The sequence below is a fragment of the Fundulus heteroclitus genome, chromosome 13 (assembly GCF_011125445.2).
Source record: "Fundulus heteroclitus isolate FHET01 chromosome 13, MU-UCD_Fhet_4.1, whole genome shotgun sequence".
NCBI classification, from domain to species: Eukaryota; Metazoa; Chordata; class Actinopteri; order Cyprinodontiformes; family Fundulidae; genus Fundulus; species Fundulus heteroclitus.
In genome coordinates this window covers 34,457,781-34,476,956 of record NC_046373.1, presented here as the reverse complement: position 1 = coordinate 34,476,956, position 19,176 = coordinate 34,457,781, and the positions used below count along the sequence as shown (strand labels likewise).

General features: G+C 39.8%; 1 protein-coding gene across 3 annotated transcripts in view; it reads left to right on the top strand.

Moving 5' to 3' along the window:
* LOC105917537 (thrombospondin type-1 domain-containing protein 7A) overlaps positions 1–19,176 on the top strand; it is a 224,076-nt gene that overhangs the window by 162,322 nt on the left and 42,578 nt on the right. For all 3 annotated transcript variants that reach the window (XR_004932392.1, XR_002427058.2, XM_012852377.3), the window contains 8 exons: positions 10,298–10,564; positions 11,653–11,831; positions 11,943–11,948; positions 12,182–12,315; positions 12,612–12,765; positions 17,890–18,031; positions 18,109–18,224; positions 18,315–18,432. Coding sequence is in view for 1 of the 3 variants with exons in the window: in XM_012852377.3 (XP_012707831.2) it covers positions 10,298–10,564; positions 11,653–11,831; positions 11,943–11,948; positions 12,182–12,315; positions 12,612–12,765; positions 17,890–18,031; positions 18,109–18,224; positions 18,315–18,432 (1,116 nt within the window). In the remaining 2 variants the exon portion in view is untranslated. The remainder of the gene's footprint in view (positions 1–10,297; positions 10,565–11,652; positions 11,832–11,942; positions 11,949–12,181; positions 12,316–12,611; positions 12,766–17,889; positions 18,032–18,108; positions 18,225–18,314; positions 18,433–19,176) is intronic.

The following is a 19,176-nucleotide window of genomic DNA, read 5'->3' as shown; positions in this document are numbered from 1 at the left end:
ACCCCAACAGCATACCACAAAATATGGCCAATCATTGAGTCAAAACGTTTTGTAAAATGAGCAAAGCCCAAGTAAGTTAAAATCTTCATTTTACTCTGTATAGCTCCCAAAGCTCTCCCAGCTGATTCTTATAGATGTTTGATTCCATCATCAAAGCTCAAAAATTTATTGAAAACCAATCTAAGGTATTTATAAGAACTTGTAAGCACCAAAAGTGTCTCTCCATACATAAAGTTATACAAACTTTTCTGTTAGGATTTCCCTCTAAAGTGAATAACCAGAGTTTTATCACAAAGAAACAATTTCCATTTTTTACCTCATGCATTCAAAATATGTAAAACGTTTTTTAACTTTGCTTCATCTTCTACAAGCAAGATAATATCATCGGCGTATATTAAGTTACTTAAAATTTAAACTGTCAATAAAAATACCACGTTTGGCTTCTTTAATTTCATCTGCTAAGTCATTTATGTACAGTGAACATAAAGTAGGTGATAATACATCACCTTGTTTTACCCTAAAGGGGGTAGGGAACCAGCTGGTCCTCAAATCATTCACCTGTAGAAGAGCTACTGGAGCTTTAGACAGGGATTTGATTCTTTTATAAAATCTACCAGAGATGCCATAAGTTAATAGTTTATACTGTAGAAGATCTCTATTCGCCCAATGAAATGCCTTCCAAAAATCAATAAAACAAGCAAATGTATGTTTTCCTTCATATAGTTTGCCCCTTACCACTGATGATAAAACATAAGTATGATCAATACAGGCCCTACCTTTTCTAAAACCGTTTTGCTCATCTGCTAGAATCTTGTGTGCTTCAATATACTGGTTCAGTCCATCATTAAGAATACCTGAGTAGACTTTGTATTCAGTGCTGATCAGGCTAAAACCTCTATAGTTTAATGGTTCTCTAGGATCAACCATTAAAGATTTTGGTATTGGTTTTCTTATTGACTGATGCCACTGCGATGGATTAATAGAGTTTGAGAAACAGGCTTGAAGAAAAAAAATACTGCAAAAAGTGAACTAAGGAACCTGGACCCAGTAATCAACCAAGACACGGTCAGTGACGTTTAAGTATAATTATATAATGGCGGTAGCACGGCAACCTGAGCTGTTCGCGTTAATGACCAGGGAATGCTGCCGTGTTGAAGGATTGAGGAGTTGGGTCACTAACCTGAAGAGTCAGGAGTGATCTGAGTGCCAGCTAGCAATCAGAAAGTGGGGCTGAGAAACTGAGGTCTGAGGACCGGCTCAAGGCTCAGAGAGGGCTGGGCAGGCAGGCAGACACGCAGGTCGTGCAGGGCTTTCCATATCCGTGATTCAAAGAGAGGTCCGAGGTAGGAGCCGACAGATCAGAGTTCCAGAGAGGGTCCAAAAGGGTGATCCAGAATGGGTCAGGGTCCAGTCCAGAATCCGGCTGAATTCAGAGGCACACAGGGGTTAGTCAGAAGCGGTTACTCACATCAGATCAAGGTAGGGCAATGGGCAGGCAGTCCAGATCAGGCAGATTTAGAAGTCCAGAGAAGGTCCGAGGGATTAATCCAGAGTGGGTCAGGGTCCAGTCCAGGTCCAGAATCCGGCTGAGTTCAGAGCCACACAGGGATACATTTACTCACAACAGATGGGGGTCGGTCAACAGGCAGACAGTCCAGATACAGAGGTCCAGGTGCAGGACAGGCTCAGGCGGATTCGGATATCCACAGGAAGATCAGTTCGGTTTACAGACAGGCAACAGAGCTTGGAAGGGGTTAGGCAGACTCAGAGACAAAAAACAGATCCGGTCGGGCAACAAACATGCAGGTAAATAATTAAGAAATGCTGGATGGTCTCACCGAGGTGGCACAAGACAATCTGGCACTGATGCTTGAACAGAGGGCTGGTTATATAGTGCTGGAGACAGGTGGATCTGATGAAGGCTGATTGAAAATGGGGCAGCACTGGGCAGTTGTGTGGAGTGAATGATCAGACCAGCATCAGTGCCGAGATCATTACAAAGGATGGTACCTTGAGAGCCTCGTTGGGTTCCCTTCAATACCCACTGCTTTATTTACCTTTGCTACTCATAATACTTTTTGTAAATCCCCTAATGTGATACCATAGTTAAGCATACAGTTTTTGTCCAGTGTTATATCTAACAACTTAGTTTCTAATTTTAACTTCCTTTCATAAAATTGACTCAAAAGCTGCTTGTCCAAAAACAAAAATCGATCACATCCATAGAGGAGACTATAATCATTTTACCATTTTAACAAAATCTTATTTGTTTCAAAACATGAATCTCCACTATCTGAATATCTCCAATGGAATTAATGTACTTTTCTGAGGACCTAACTTAATAATATCTTTACAAAACATTTTAGAATTCATCTGCAAATACTCTTACTGGAGGGACTGTCCTGTCCTGAATTGTCTTTTGAAAAATCTTAGCTCTTTATCAAAATCTTGTTGCCATTTTTTTTAATTATTTTTAAAGCATATCTCTCATTGGATTCTTTACATTTAAAAACATATTTTTCAGCTGATCGTAACTCAGCCCAAAAGGTCTGTAACTCTTATCTCACCAACTGTTAAGGTTGGTGAGTTTTATGACATGGCCTTGTCTTTGTTACTATAAGAGTACTCCCCATTTCTTTATGCAAGATATCACAGAATGATGCATAACTTTTAGCCATATATTGTTGATTTTTCACATTCCTTTGAGCACATAAACATATCTGAAAAGTGCCTTTTCATTTTTTTTCTTTGATTACTGCCAGTCATCTGAATTATGTGCAGCAATGTACTACCCAACACGAAATTTTAAACATAACATTGAATGGTCTGGGAGTCTACACCGCTCCCCAATTAGATTTAAAGCTACAGGTATTACCTTATCTAAAAGTTCACATGATGTATTTACTTTTAAATCAAGGCACGATTGTAAACTAAGGTGAAGTGTTACAATATAATCAACTACAGCCCTTACCCTAATTGACACAGAAGTAAAATTTTCCATTTAACACGGACCATTTAGAATCTTTTAATAACTAAATAAATGCTTCACCATGTTTATTCATATTTAAGTCTAGTGCCTCTCTTTCTGCAATATCGTCCATATATGTGTAATCTTTTATATCAGTAATACGGGCAGTTAAGTTCCAAACACATATATAAAGAATCAACCTCAAGTGTGTACAACAGTGTCAACAGATGCCCAAAAATAATTCAGCAGTTCTTCCCCCAGGTTGAGGTGTCAGGCGGCAGGTAACAGGAAATGATGACAAAAGGGTATGGCAGAGTCCAGTTTTCAAAATGTAAACACAAAATGCTATTGAGCGCTTTATCAACAACATTAACACAAAACTGGTCAAAAATTGAATTCCTCAGAAAAATTCCCACACCATCCAAAGCATTGACACCTTTTTTGTGTATACATCACAATTACGTCCAAACTAAGTATAAGCACTCAATTGAATATTCTTACAAGATAAATGAGTCTGTTTCAATGCAATTCAAACCTGGTTAACATAATGTAATAAAAAATCTTTCTCAGGTCACAGTTTGATGTTGTCCATTCCACTGAACTAACAAAAACGCATTGCTTATGAGCTGGGTACCCGTCCCTCAATTCTCATTCCTCTGTGATTGACCTGTAGTGTACTTATTTACGTCACATAAAAATCTTTCCCGGCCATAGTCTCCCTCAGAAAGGTCATAAAATTTAGCACCACCAGTCTTTCCACGCTTGTTTTTGCTGAAGACACAAATACCATCTGAAAACGATCTTTATGTCATAACACAGCCCCCTTTTCTTCTGCTGACTGCTGCTGCACCTTAGTCGGGCTGGGTTTAGTGCTTTGTGCACGGATACGTTCCACCGGAGTACCGGAGTGGGCACCAGGACACAGCCAAGACCCTCTCGCAGTAGCTCCAATACTTTAGACATGAGATCTTCATTGTCCTCCTGTTGCAGCCCCGTTTTGATGAGCGATACGCTGGGATCAAATCCTAGCTTAAGACAGTTTTGCCTCAATTCTCTCCATTCTAGAGCTCATTATCCCCACTTCAAGCTCCAAGTTGTGTTTAAAGGAGGTCTAGGGAGTGAAATGCATGGACTGATTTTGCAGGGAATTATTTGAGATTAAACAGGTTAATCATCTGGATGTCAACTTCCCAGACTTTCTGGAGGTGAGGCAACGATGGTTTCCGATTCTTCCTGATGATTTGACTCTTTGGGCTTGCATGTGTGGGCATGTGTAAACCCTCTTTTTGACACTTACTGGAATCTTCTCCTCTTTAACATAAGTCTGTCCAGTGCTGATTGACTGACAAAAACTGATCAGTTGATTAATATGACCAGAGCAGGACTTTAATTGTTCTTGCAATTAAAGTCCTGCTTTGATTGCAAGAGCATGTAAGCTTGCAGCCCTTTTTGACAGGGACGTTGATAGAGGTGGATAACTTGGTCAGGACATAATGCTTCTAATGGCTCACGGCCTCTTCTTTCCTCTCTTCTCCCGTTCCAGCTGTCTCCTGCTGTCTCTGAAGGTCGTTTTTTGCATTTGAAAGGCATTTGAAAGTTTGTGGAGCATATAATTCTGCAGCCGTCATGCTTTTAATGCTATCCATGTCTTGGCCTTGAGTTGTTGCAGAAAGGAAAAACATCCAGTTTGGATTGCTCTTCTGGACTGATAAATTTGATGTTTCTCCAGGTATCTGTTTAAGCCACTTCTCCAGATTGTGAGTGTACCTCTGACTTAAATCAGAGGTAAAAGCACAGATGTTACCCATGTAACCCATTAAAAATTAAACCCGATTGCTGTTTTAAATATCGGGAGACAGCCGTATTCCTTTGAGGCAGTGCGTTCAGATCGACTTTTAGAGAAGGGAGCGAGACCAGGAGGAATGAGAGGTTTCCCCACAATGATAAAGACCCCACCTCCCAAATAAATACATAAAATAAAATAAAAAACACTACACAAAGCATTTTAGGAAGCCAGTCACACTCATGCATGGGTGTAAATGGTGAGTGCTCTCGGGGTTGGAGAGACCTTTCAGCACCTTCAGGGAGGTGTAGCCACTATCTATGACTAAAGTCTGATACAAAGTGAAATTGAACGTCTGAGAGGAATCATTTTACTCTACCATCATTTCACTTTACCATCTGTGTTGCCAATGGTAAAGTGAAATGTTCTACCCACTGCTTTCTTTAAGAAAGGTTAATAAAGAAGTCCCTTCAGTCAGCTGTTTTCCCTTAGTCCCTAAAAACAGTAATTATCAAACCACTGTTGAAAAGAACAATTTGGACAAACTGCATAACTACCGGCCCATCTCAAAGCTGTGTTTCAACAATTAAATACCTTCTTCCCCTTTGACATTTTGTAGTCAGGTTTGCATGCTCACCACAGTACAGAGACGGATGTCATTGAAGGTATTCAATGACATCCGTATAAATACTGACTGTGGAAGAACCATAGTGCTAGTATTATTGGACCTCAGTGCAGCATTTTATACTGTCAATCGCTCCATTCTGTTAGAGCGCCTGGAACACTGGATCGGCCTTTCTGGTACAGCACTCAACTGGTTTAAATCCTGCTTAAAGTGTAACTCACCCCCATGTGAAAGCAGATTTCCGCCCCAGACAAATTTGAAAAACTCCCTCAAAGTGGGCAGGGCTATGCAGGAACAGGAGGCAAGGGGAGGGGCTGTATTCAGCATGGTGGGGAAGATGCCGCAAGCTTGATTTGCCATATTGAATCATGGAAAGTGAGCAAAGGTAGTTACACCACGGTTTGGTCTTTTGAGGTGGAGGACCCCTCCTCCTCCCCCCCCGAGGTTGAGGGAGGCTTTGTGGAGCCCAGCGTGCCAGAGCATTATCAGTTTGAGCTGCTGCAAGACAGGATCGGTCCAGTTATATACTATGATATTTATTTCCCGCTTTGTAAGCCAGGCGCCATCACCGGCAGCTTTGTGCATCACAATTAATTTATAATGTGGACAGGAAGCATGGTTAATCTTCTCTTTGCTCTGACTACAGGCAGGTAGGTTTCAATACGTGGGAAGGCAGAGAAGGAAGTTCACAGCAACCGCGGTGAAGTTAGTTCCAGGTTAAACAGTGGACATACGTGCTCCGCCGCTTCAGCGCCATCTGCGCCATCTGCCTCCTGTTTGAACTGATACAGGGAAGTTGATCTGGGGTTGCCGCTCGCTGTCTACTAGCTGGCTGTTGAAGCCATGGAGTGCGATTATCCAATGCCCAACCTTAAACCAACTTTGCTGCAGTCTCCCACAGCTCCTTCCCGGCTGCCTCAAGACACTAATGGCAGAACAATTGGTTGCTATCACGTAAATTTGCAAATACACATTAAAGGTTGGTAGATTTGTTTCCAGTCACTTTTTTGAAGAAAAAAAGTTGCTAGAGGTTGTTGTTTTTTTTTAGCCGGGGCTTCATTTATAACCCACAGCTGCAGAGCTACCAACGTCACTAGAACAGAATAACGTCAGGTCAACCAAAAGCAATGTTAATTCAAAATTCACTACAAGACCACCATTTAACCCTAGGAGGGCCCTACACTGACCATTTTAGACACAAAGCAGGACTTCAATAAATATGCTCTGATTTTTCAAAATAATGACCAGGATATGTGGAAAGTGCTATAAGTCAACAATGTTAGTTTATTGAAAAAAAATCTTGTTTTGGGGGTGAGTTACCCTTTAAAGGACAGGGACTTTTTTGTCAGTATAACTTTACATCAGAAATGACAAAAATAACGTGTGGGTGTTCCCCAAGGATCCACCCCCTCCTATTCAGTATCTACATGCTTCATTTAGCTCAGATCATAAAAAACAACATCAGCTACCATAACTACGCAGACGACACACAGCTCTGTATCCCCATGTGATCAGGTGACTATGAACCCATTCAAGCGCTGAGTAAATGTTTAGAAGAAATCAATGCATGGATGTGCCAAATATTTCTTCAACTGGATAAAAATAAAACTGAAGTAATAATTTCCAGACCGATAATGGAGTGATCAGAAGTTAGCACACAGCTCCAGTTGCTTCAGCTAGTAACCACTGATCAGGTCCGAAAACTGGGTATAATGATGGACTCAGGTCTGAGCCTCCAAAAGCATCTAAAGACAATTACAAGGTCGGCCTTCTATCATCTGAAGAACATTCCCAAGATTAAAGGACTAATGTCTCAGCAAAATCTGGAAAATGTATCCATGAGTTTATTTTTAGTTGAATTTATTTCTGCAATGGTGGCTTCACAGGTCTTCCAAAAAAACTATCAGATAGCTGCAGCTGATCCAGAATGCAGCCGCCCATATCCTCACTAATACTAAGAAAGTAGAGCACATCACTCCAGTTCGGAAGACCTTACACTGGCTCCCTGTGTCTCAGAGAATAGGTTACTCCTGTTATTCTATAAATCCCTGAATGTTTTAGCACCTAAATACACCACAGACTTGTTATCAGTGTATCAGCCATTCAGACCCACCCAGGTCTTCTGATTCAAGCCTACTCTGCATACCTAGAGCCAGAACCAATCATGCAACATTTAGTATGCTCCACTTATCTTCCAAAAATCTGTAACATTGCTGAAAGCTTGAGTTCTTTCAAATCAAGATTAAAAACACATTTGTTTAGGATTACCTTTGACTGTACAAGTTAAACTATTAACTCAAACATCATTAGTTAAAGTTTGTTGTCCAACTGTTTAAAATCATTAATATTTGCTTTTATCTTTCATTTTCCTAAGTTTTATTTTGTTCAAATGTTCCTAAATTTTATTCCAACTGTTTTTTTCTTCTTGTTTTTTTTACTTGCTTTTATTTTCCGATGTTTTAATCATGAAAAGCCCTTCGCATTGTCCTTGCACTGAGATTTGCTATACAAATACATTTTCCTTTCCTTTCCAATTTCCCCATCTCCAAAATAAGTATATGCATGGGTCAGACATTTTGCAGTTTTTTAATAGATCCCAACTTTAACGTAGAAAGTGATGTAGGCACGTTTCAGTCCCCAATTTGTGTGTATGCAAACTTTATAAATGACACCCTTGCTCATTGTCCCCTCTGAGTCCCAGAGCCAGGTCATTCATTATCAACATTCACCCTCCTGGGTCAGTCTGCAATCATTATCATCATCATTTACATCCCAGGTCCCACGATCATTAACTACATTTCTGGCTCCACCATTACGATCTTTACCTCCTATCGACACTTCAAAGTTCTCAAAGGATGGCGTCCAGACAGACCTGTCTCCTGTCCATGTTACGGAGTTTTCGGGGAGGGAGTCCAGGTGGACCCAACTCCTGTCTACGTTCAAGAGCTCTCCGACGAAGGTGCTCAGGTGGGATTGCCTCACGTCCCTGAGCTTTGTCAAGAGTTCTCCCAGTACCTTCTCCACCACTCTTCTGGGCTGCACCCTAGTTCCTAGTTCATTTGGACCCCACGGTGATTCAAAGTTCCCAGGGCCATCATGGCTCCAAGTTTCCAAAGTTTCTGCATGGGGTCAAACCTTCCAACCTCAAGCCTGAGGTCAGATCTGCCAAGATCTGCCCAAATACTATGTCTGCCTGGCAACAGTGTTTTTCTGGAAGCCTCCTGAGCCTTGCCTACCCCTGAAGATCTTTCTGTCTTTATCCTTTGTGAATGACCCAAACCTGTTCTACGGAACTGATTCAAACCTCTGCTAAACCTGTCTGTTACCTGTTGCTGTGAGAAACCTGCAGTCAGCATGGCTAGGCTTCTGCTTGCTCCTGCAGGGGTTTTTCCTGCCTGTACAAGGATTCCTTAATAAAGTATTTAAACTGCAACAATGTATCGGGTTGAATATCAGGTGCTCTCCCTGTCAAGTGTGTGACAGAAGCTGTTCAGAGTGTCATTATCCACAGTGAAATGAGTACTTTACCAACATGGATGCGAAGGTCTCTCGGCGAGGTAGAAAACATTATTCCAAGAGCAACTAAGAAAGTCAGATTACAGTTTTCAAATGCAAGACTTTCGTTTCTGGAGAAATTTCCTGTGCATTTGGCCTAATTTCCATTGTTACTTTTGGTGGCAAAACAGGGGAAGCCAGAAAGGCTGAGAACACCATCCCAACTGCCAATTATGAAGTACAAGGGTAGTAATTTCAGGAAGGACTGGTGTACCTCACAAAAGAACTTGCATCATGATGAAAGAATATTATAATTTAAAGGAGCAATAAGTGCTATTTCACCACTAGGTGGAGCTTGAACACTGTCCGTAGACCAAAACAAGATGTGTATCAAGCCACACTTTTCTATACCCACTCCAGCACTCTCAACCTTTTTGCCTATTTGCAAGAGATGAAAACACAGCAGAACAGCATCACCTTTCATAGGAACATGTCTAGTGAAGAAGTAACTCATAACTTTGTAATGCTATTAGCAAGAGAACATTTTGATCCGAAGGGTGCATGCTCTCCGCCATTATGTGCCAGGCGATGGCATTTTATGGGTAGGAAGTGGGTAAGCCCTGAGTTGCAGCTGTTCACATGCACATGTGACCGGCCCAGCTATGTAAACGAGAGGTTGGAGAACAACACAGAGAGATAGTGTGTGACGTTTAACCACAGTCCCATCTAAAAAGATACCTTTAGTTCTTCACAAAACAAATTTTAGTTATTTCTATCTAAAATAATGAAATTTCACTTATTGCTCTTTACAATATAAAGCATTGCTCAGTCAGAAAGGATTGCTTTACTGAGTTTGGCTGCCATAGTTGTTGAATGGTATCCTAGACTCCTGATAAGTAATGTTAAAGCCAGTGCCCCACAGCACCTCCTTTTGTTCCAAAGTGACTGCTTGTTTTTTGAAAGCTATGTCCACTTGTGATTCATGAATGGCCAGAGCGAGCCCAAAGATTTATGATGGAAATGTTTTGCGAGCAATTGTTAACATAAAGCCCTGATCTCAGGCCTAATTTATGGGTAAAATTGAATAGGTGTAAGTGTGCAAGACCGACAAAGCAATTGGCTAAAATTCTGGTAAACTATTGTGAGAAGCTTGTGGAAACATACCACAAATGTTTAGCTCCAGTCATATAGTTTAAATGCAGTTCTACCAAAACAACGAAATAAATGTCTCAATATTTTTTAAATATAAATTATTTTGGTTATCTAAACTGATCTAAAACAGGAAAGGTTAACTCTAACATAACATCAAATAGTGGAAAAAATGGTGTGTGTGTTTTTTTTTATATACAAGGTATCTAAACAGCTTTTTTTAACACAGCTTTTTTTAACCCAGCCATTCCTCTTATTTTTTTTTTTACATTTTCAGGAAAAAGTAAAAAGCGTGACCAGTGCAAAAACAACCAGATGTATCCTCTGAGCGAGACGCAGTACTGTCCATGTAATAAATACAATGCTCAGCCCGTGGGTAACTGGTCAGACTGTATCCTGCCGGAGGGTAGTCGCATGGAGAGCCAGCTCGGTATGAGAGTACAAGGTGACATTAAGGAGTGTGGCCAAGGATACCGCTACCAAGCCATGGTGTGCTATGACCAGGACAACCGCATAGTGGAAACGTCTCGCTGCAACAGCCATGGTGGGTTTTTTCTTTTGTTTGTTTTGTGTGGATAAACTTCTGTTTTTGTGGATAAACATTAACTTAGATATGATCTGGTCCTTGCCATGTTTTAAACATATTTCTTTATGTATTGTATACAAACTAGGAATGTAAAGACCAACCATTTATTCTGTTTTATGGATGGCTACATGTACAACACAAGTTCATTGGTGCAGTGGTGTTACTGGAGTTTGAGGAGGAATTCTAGATGCATCAGTTTATCAGTGTTCTGAACGGTGAAATCTGATCCCTTCAGAAGAAATATAAAAGGAACTTTTCTTACTGACTCTTCTTTTGATGCCATGATACTGATGTGGCGTTTTTTTCCTCGCTACTGACTACAGCCTTTTGCAAAGATAACAGCAACTGAGTATAAATAAATATATGTCCTCTATTCTTGAAGAAACACAAAGTAAATAAAAAATTCTGAAGCTGTATGTAACTTCATATTGATGCAACTCAATATTAAATGTATTACCAATCTTTTTATTTCTTATACCTTCAGTTATGTATCCAGTATGACTGAATAGTTGTAAGAAGCTTCAGTGACATTTTATTTAATTGGATGTAGTTCAAAGTGTTTTTACAACAAAATAACTGCCAACAAATGTCATCTCAAAGTGCAGTGGAAATTTCAGGAGAAAGCTCATCTAAATACATACAGTGAATTCAAATCCAGTGGTATTCCAATCAATCCAAAAACATTACATTTAAGTCCATTTCTATTCCATGGTAGATTTAGATGGTCACATCCAGTAGATTAAACATTGTGAGTTAACAAAAAGTTGTTGATGGAAACCAACATATTTCACGATAAGCTCACTTTTATGTCACTCCCCCCATCACTCTGGGCCAATCGTCTGCAGGGTAGGAGGAATAAAGTATTACAATAAAGTAAAATTACAAAAGGCTCATGAATATTATGTACCTGATCTTTCTCAATTTTCGGTGTTTTTAGTACATTGTTTTTAGAAAAGCATGACAGGGCTGTTGGAATCATGGAACTAACATTGAAATAGCGAATAGTGGTCACTTTCTGACATATTTTGTTATGTGACCCATTACAGGGTATATTGAGGAGGCTTGCATCATCCCCTGTCCATCTGACTGCAAATTAAGTGAGTGGTCCAACTGGTCCCGCTGCAGCAAGTCATGTGGCAGTGGGGTCAAGGTTCGCTCTAAGTGGCTCAGAGAAAAGCCATATAATGGGGGAAGACCTTGTCCCAAACTGGACCATGTCAACCAGGTGAACTGTGGAGGTTTTATTTTAGCTAAATATCTAATGTAATTGCTTTAGAACAATGATATAATTTACAATTTTTGTCTCTTTCTTGTGCTAAATGGATTTCTCCTACAGGCTCAAGTGAGTACAACATTTTATTTTATTCAATACTTTCGACATTTTGGAAAATAAGCATGTTGTTATTTCTTGAAAGGTCGTTTATCTGTCAGCAAATGGTCAAACAGATGATGTGAGCACAGCCTCGTCACTGAAAACTTTTGAATCACATCTCTGTTCATGGGTTTCTACATAGCATTTGTTCAAGGAAAAGTTAGAGTTCAGCCACGTAACGTTGGTGCTTCTGTTCATGTCAGGTGTATGAGGTGGTGCCCTGTGTCAGTGACTGTGGACAGTATGTTTGGGTGGCAGAGCCTTGGAGTCTCTGGAAAGTCAGCAGTGTGGACCTGAAGACCAACTGTGGTGAAGGAGTGCAGACCCGAAAAATCCGGTGAGATGAGCCACACAGAAGATATTGGAGTTTTTAGAGTTTTTTTGTTTATGCTTGATTAGATTGATTGGTCACTAAAAACTGATTGTTCCTAAAATCTTTTGTGAAATATTTACTATCAATGCAGAGTAAAGAATTGTTACATACAGAATTAATATCCCTGACTGTTCATTGCTTATGCAGATTTATGTCTTATGACCAAAAAGGTGAGCTAATGAAGTCAGCTGTAAACTCTGTCAAAGATACTTAGATGTTGTAGAACCTCATTGCATATTGCATTAATCTTCTGTGAGCAGGTGTATGCTCAACACTATTGATGGACCATCGGAGCAGGTGGAAGACTACCTTTGTGACCCAGAAGAGATGCCTCTAGGGGCCCGTAACAGCCGTCTGCCCTGCCCTGAGGACTGTGTGCTGTCGGATTGGGGAAGTTGGAGCGCATGTCCACTGGTAAAAAGGACATACTGCATACTCTCCCAGCACTTTTATCTTTTATTTTAAGCCACTGAAAAAACAATGGTCGAGCTTTCACTTTTTTTACATTTTTGTGATTACAGGGGTAGGACAATTTAAAGATGAACTACATCTATTTTTGCTAATCAAATAAACTGAGAACACGAAAATAGAGGATCATATCTATAACCTACCAGGGCCGCTGGAAGCAATTATGAACAGGGGGGTGCTGTGAATTATTATGTTTTTTTTGGACAAAAGACCTATGAGCCTCTAGGCCTAATTAAAATACAATAAATAAATAGATTGAGATTCACTACTTTTTTGTCATATACAGTGGAGTGCACGCAACCAAGGGTCTAATGGAGACGTCATCCAAAGCAGCCAACTTGTATTGACTTGTATTGTGCAATTCTGATCTTTCATGCTCGTTAAATTTTTCAGTTGCTTTACGCCAATTTGAAAAGCTGGCATTTGAAGCTGGATGTTGGCTGGAAGAGGTTGTCTAATCCAATCACGCTGGGTTGGGTTTCGGGTGCAGGGGCTGGGCCTGCCGGAACCATAGACATAATATAAAGAGTAGACCCCGTATCAACTGCTTTCGCCTATGGGCGCTAACGAGATTTGTGGGCGCCATCTTCGGGAGGTCAACAGCTCTGCTCAGTGTAATAGAGGAGGCGCAGAATCAATTTGAATCAACTATAACTCGCTGAATATTAAACAAATTTTCACTTTTTTTACTGAAAACTTTAAAACTATAGCTATCATAACAAAGGGTTCAGTGCATGTAAATATTCTTAGTGGGGTTAAAGGTAAAAGAATATTCTGATAAATGTATATATGTTGCAAAACACAGCCACTCATACATTTTTTATTACTATATACACAGACACATTTATACACAAATATATCGTGTGAGATCAATAAAGTCCAATCATTATTATAAACATATGCCAAACATACACAAAGACCTATGAGCCTCTAGGCCTAATTAAAATACAATAAATAAATAGATTGAGATTCACTACTTTTTTGTCATATACAGTGGAGTGCACGCAACCAAGGGTCTAATGGAGACGTCATCCAAAGCAGCCAACTTGTATTGACTTGTATTGTGCAATTCTGATCTTTCATGCTCGTTAAATTTTTCAGTTGCTTTACGCCAATTTGAAAAGCTGGCATTTGAAGCTGGATGTTGGCTGGAAGAGGTTGTCTAATCCAATCACGCTGGGTTGGGTTTCGGGTGCAGGGGCTGGGCCTGCCGGAACCATAGACATAATATAAAGAGTAGACCCCGTATCAACTGCTTTCGCCTATGGGCGCTAACGAGATTTGTGGGCGCCATCTTCGGGAGGTCAACAGCTCTGCTCAGTGTAATAGAGGAGGCGCAGAATCAATTTGAATCAACTATAACTCGCTGAATATTAAACAAATTTTCACTTTTTTTACTGAAAACTTTAAAACTATAGCTATCATAACAAAGGGTTCAGTGCATGTAAATATTCTTAGTGGGGTTAAAGGTAAAAGAATATTCTGATAAATGTATATATGTTGCAAAACACAGCCACTCATACATTTTTTATTACTATATACACAGACACATTTATACACAAATATATCGTGTGAGATCAATAAAGTCCAATCATTATTATAAACATATGCCAAACATACACAAAGACCTATGAGCCTCTAGGCCTAATTAAAATACAATAAATAAATAGATTGAGATTCACTACTTTTTTGTCATATACAGTGGAGTGCACGCAACCAAGGGTCTAATGGAGACGTCATCCAAAGCAGCCAACTTGTATTGACTTGTATTGTGCAATTCTGATCTTTCATGCTCGTTAAATTTTTCAGTTGCTTTACGCCAATTTGAAAAGCTGGCATTTGAAGCTGGATGTTGGCTGGAAGAGGTTGTCTAATCCAATCACGCTGGGTTGGGTTTCGGGTGCAGGGGCTGGGCCTGCCGGAACCATAGACATAATATAAAGAGTAGACCCCGTATCAACTGCTTTCGCCTATGGGCGCTAACGAGATTTGTGGGCGCCATCTTCGGGAGGTCAACAGCTCTGCTCAGTGTAATAGAGGAGGCGCAGAATCAATTTGAATCAACTATAACTCGCTGAATATTAAACAAATTTTCACTTTTTTTACTGAAAACTTTAAAACTATAGCTATCATAACAAAGGGTTCAGTGCATGTAAATATTCTTAGTGGGGTTAAAGGTAAAAGAATATTCTGATAAATGTATATATGTTGCAAAACACAGCCACTCATACATTTTTTATTACTATATACACAGACACATTTATACACAAATATATCGTGTGAGATCAATAAAGTCCAATCATTATTATAAACATATGCCAAACATACACAAAGACAAATATATATATATATATATATATATATATATATATATATATATATATATATATATATATATATATATATATATATATATATTATTACTTTATTGTATAACTATTATTACTGAAATTAGCCTATTTTGTCTGGAATAACTCTTGGCAAAACACTAGCACCAAACATTAACAAGTGTAGTGACTACTTGTCCATGAAAGCCAAAAAACTCAAGAGTTAAAGGTGAACAAAACTAAAAGTGACCTAAACAAATCAGTTAACTAATTAAACAAATTACTGACAAATAATTGTTAAAACAAAAATATAAATACAACAAATAAGCAAATAAATAAAATGAACTAAATAAACTAAATTGTAAAACGTAACAAAAATAGAGAAATTGCTCCCAGAGCAAGCTTGAATTTTGTTGGTGGACAACAATACAGAAAAAGAACATTCTAATCAAAAATATCTGTTCATCTTAATTGTGAAAAGTTATCCCTCGATCCCTGATGACAGTAGTCCGTCGATTCAAACATAAATAAGATGCATAGTGCTGAGGCATCCGTCTGTTCAGCTTAAACCAGCAGGTTAGGGTAGCAGGTCGACCACCCCCAAGATGGCGGCCGTAATTTCTGCGCCGGGACAGTCAATGCGGGGGCAACTGCCATCAGAGGCGGGCGGACATCTCCTCACTCCGGCTGCTCTCTGCTGTCGTGGTTGCGGTACTAGTGTTCTTCACTGGTGGTGGTGGTTTTCCAAAAAAATCCGAAATGCGTTTCTGTGCCATATTTCCTCCTCGTTTCGGTCATTAGACTATGTAAATTTACTATTCTGCTGCCGCTAGCGGGATACCTCTTTACTCGGCGACCAGTAGCTTGCTTGAAGTTGCCATGACAACGTAACTGAAGTTGTTGATTAGGCTTCAAAATAATTAAATTATAATCCAAATACACGTAATATTAAAGTTTTTTTTAAAAAAAAGTCTAAATCATTTCCCAAAATATTTATAAGAAATTTATAAATTGTGCAAAGTAGTTTTAATACATTTTATAAAAATCTGCCTCTCGCCACTGGGGGTGCTGCAGCCCCCCCAGCACCCCCACTTCCCGCGGCCACGTAACCTACTGTATGTCTCTGTAGTATTTTGCATAGCTGAAAATGTCTGTCTATTGTGGATTTGTTTTATTGCCTTGCGGTGGAGCAAAGTTTCAGTTAGCCTCATAATCAGACTCTAACTTCATTATTTATGTAGAACATAATGTTTGGTTATCATAACAGACACCTTTCACGGAAATGACCCTCCTGTCATGATTTTGGCTGGCTGTCTGCTTCCTCACTCTTCCCCTGTACCTCCTAATCATTGTGATCTGCTCCACCTGTTATCCTCTGGCAGCAGCTCGTTAAGTTTACTACCTACACCTGTTCACCTGCCTTTATATAATGGACTTCCACAGTCTCATGCTGCCAGACTATTGAAACTGCTCTGTGAGCAAATGTCCAGTGTCTGTCTCTGCCTGCCATGTTTTGGATTGCTTTGCTTCAGCTGGCTTGCTATTATTCTTGTCATTTGACCCTGGACTCAACTCAATCAGGAACCTTGCCAAGACCTTTAATCCTGTTTGCTTAACACCACACATCCTGCCCAGTTGCCTCCACAGAGTGCCTACCCAAGAGCTTCTGCCTATATTCACCTGCAATCGCCTGCCCAGAGTGGTCAGCATCTTGCCAGCTACAGGGCTTGCTTGCTTTATAAACATTTTTATACGCAAGCTGTGACTGGCTGAATATTGGCTTCTCTGCTTGATCCTTACATTACACCTCCATTTTCCAACATCATTAAATCTTACTAGTTAAGTAAACTAAGAGTAATGGAGCTATAATCCATACTTTCTGTAATCCAGTGACATTCTGCTGCCAAATCTTTACACTGCTCATGATGAATTGAGCAACATTAATGAAAATTTATTTTTACTTGACTGTGGCGTAGTTTAGTCATTTGGTTCTTTCTGACAAATACACCACTGTGAAGAGAATTTCTTTAAGAAGTTTTTGCTGTAAATCTTACATCTGTAAGAACATAAGTAGAGGTTATATTGAAGACATGTTGAGGATAGCTTTATTTTCTCTTCTTTAAAGGGATGAATGTTTTTGTTAAGATTAGTTTATAAGTTTATAACTTCAATAGATAACATTTTTAAAGTCTTCAATATGATAAAACACAGAGAGATTTTAGAGCCAGTCTCTTGTCAGAGAGGACCAAAGACAAAAACATATTCCTCAAACTACTGCTACTAATCTGCTGAACATAAAAGAACAAGCAACAATAATGAGAGACGGGCGTTATTTTGTGTAATTCCGCTGAATAAGATCTGAAAACATCTTATTGCATAAAAATGTATAGATTTCTACAAGATTTTAAATTACTTTGTTAAACCGATGCATCCTACAAAAGGGACAAAAGTACTTTTTCCTCCATATGTGTGACGTATAACACTTTGGATCCATTTTTAAAAGCCGTAAACAAAGGGGAGGTCAGAGGAGGCTGCTTCAACTTACACCTTTCTTTCACTTTGGATTCATATTTGATGTTTGGGTTCTTCATATTTCCATTTATTACCAAATGGTCACAAAAAATTAAGTGAAAGGTTTCTCTGCCACTTATCCCTTAGCTTTTGACCCCACATTGCAAAAGGTAGGACATTTTTCGTAGATGTGCATGATGTATTTAACACTCACACTTTCCTCTGCTTGCAGCCCTGCAGTGAGAACAGTACACGTGCAAGGGTTGCTTTCCCACTCCGGAAGCCAGGAAAGGAGAAGAAATGTCCTCCTACAAAAGAGACAGAACCGTGTAAAATAAACAGCAACTGCTTTCACTACTCATACAACATCACAGGTGAGATAAAAACAACAACCCTGTCAGCTCTGAAAAGGATTACACTAATATTTTGATAATCCCATGTGTCCTTTCAGACTGGAGCACCTGTCAACTCAGCGACAGAGCGGTGTGTGGCTATGGCATCAAAACCCGCATGCTTGACTGTGTGCGTAGTGATGGAAAATCTGTTGACCTCAGCTTTTGTAAAGAGGTGAGATATGTGACGTCAAACATTGTTTTCAGACATTTTGTTTAAACAATTTTGGACGAGTTAATGAAACCCAGTGGTGTTTTGTTGCAGCTGGGTCTAGAGAGGAAGTGGCAGATGAATGCTTCCTGTGTAGTGGAATGTCCCGTCAACTGCCAGCTATCTGAATGGTCAACATGGTCGAAGTGTACACACACCTGTGGCTTGACAGGTATGTCTGTCTATATGCAAGTATTTGGGTCTAACTTTGAAAGGTACATTTTAAAACCAACCTCACTTTATGGAAGTACTACTCTTTCTCTGAAGAGATGTCACGTCTAGGAAACCAGGATTGTAGATTTTAATCTGTTAATATACTGAGGGCAGGGACGTGCAGAGACCGTTGGAGGGGCAGGTGCACAAAGTTAAAAGAGGGCACATGGGTCATGGATTTAAAACATGACACAGAAACATACCTTGCTATACAACCGGTTGAAATGTACCAACCCATACTATAAAGAATGTAACATGCAATCAAGGGCGTAGGTTTGATTTGAACTTTAACCCCAGGGACACTATTGGCCCAAAGCTTCATTGGTCTGACATCATTGGTCCTATAGTCTCCACTATAGGACTATAGGACTATGCATGCTCCTATTTCCTTATGCTTGACTTGAGCGTCAGGGCGCGTTTCTTCTGTCTAAAGAGAAAAGCAGTATTTCTTGCTACATTTATACAAATTTTATAAGCACGACACACACTAGATGCTTTTTGTTAATCTGGTGGCCTAGTGGTTAGAGCATTGAGATTGGGTCCCAGAGGTTCTGAGTTCAACTCCCACAGACTACCACTTTCGGTCACTGAGCAAGACTCTTAACCCCCGATTGCTCCCCTGGGGCCGTGTGGGCCCACTGCTCCTCAAGGGGATGGGTAAAGATGCAGAAGTGAATTTCTCCATTGTTAGATCAATAAAGTT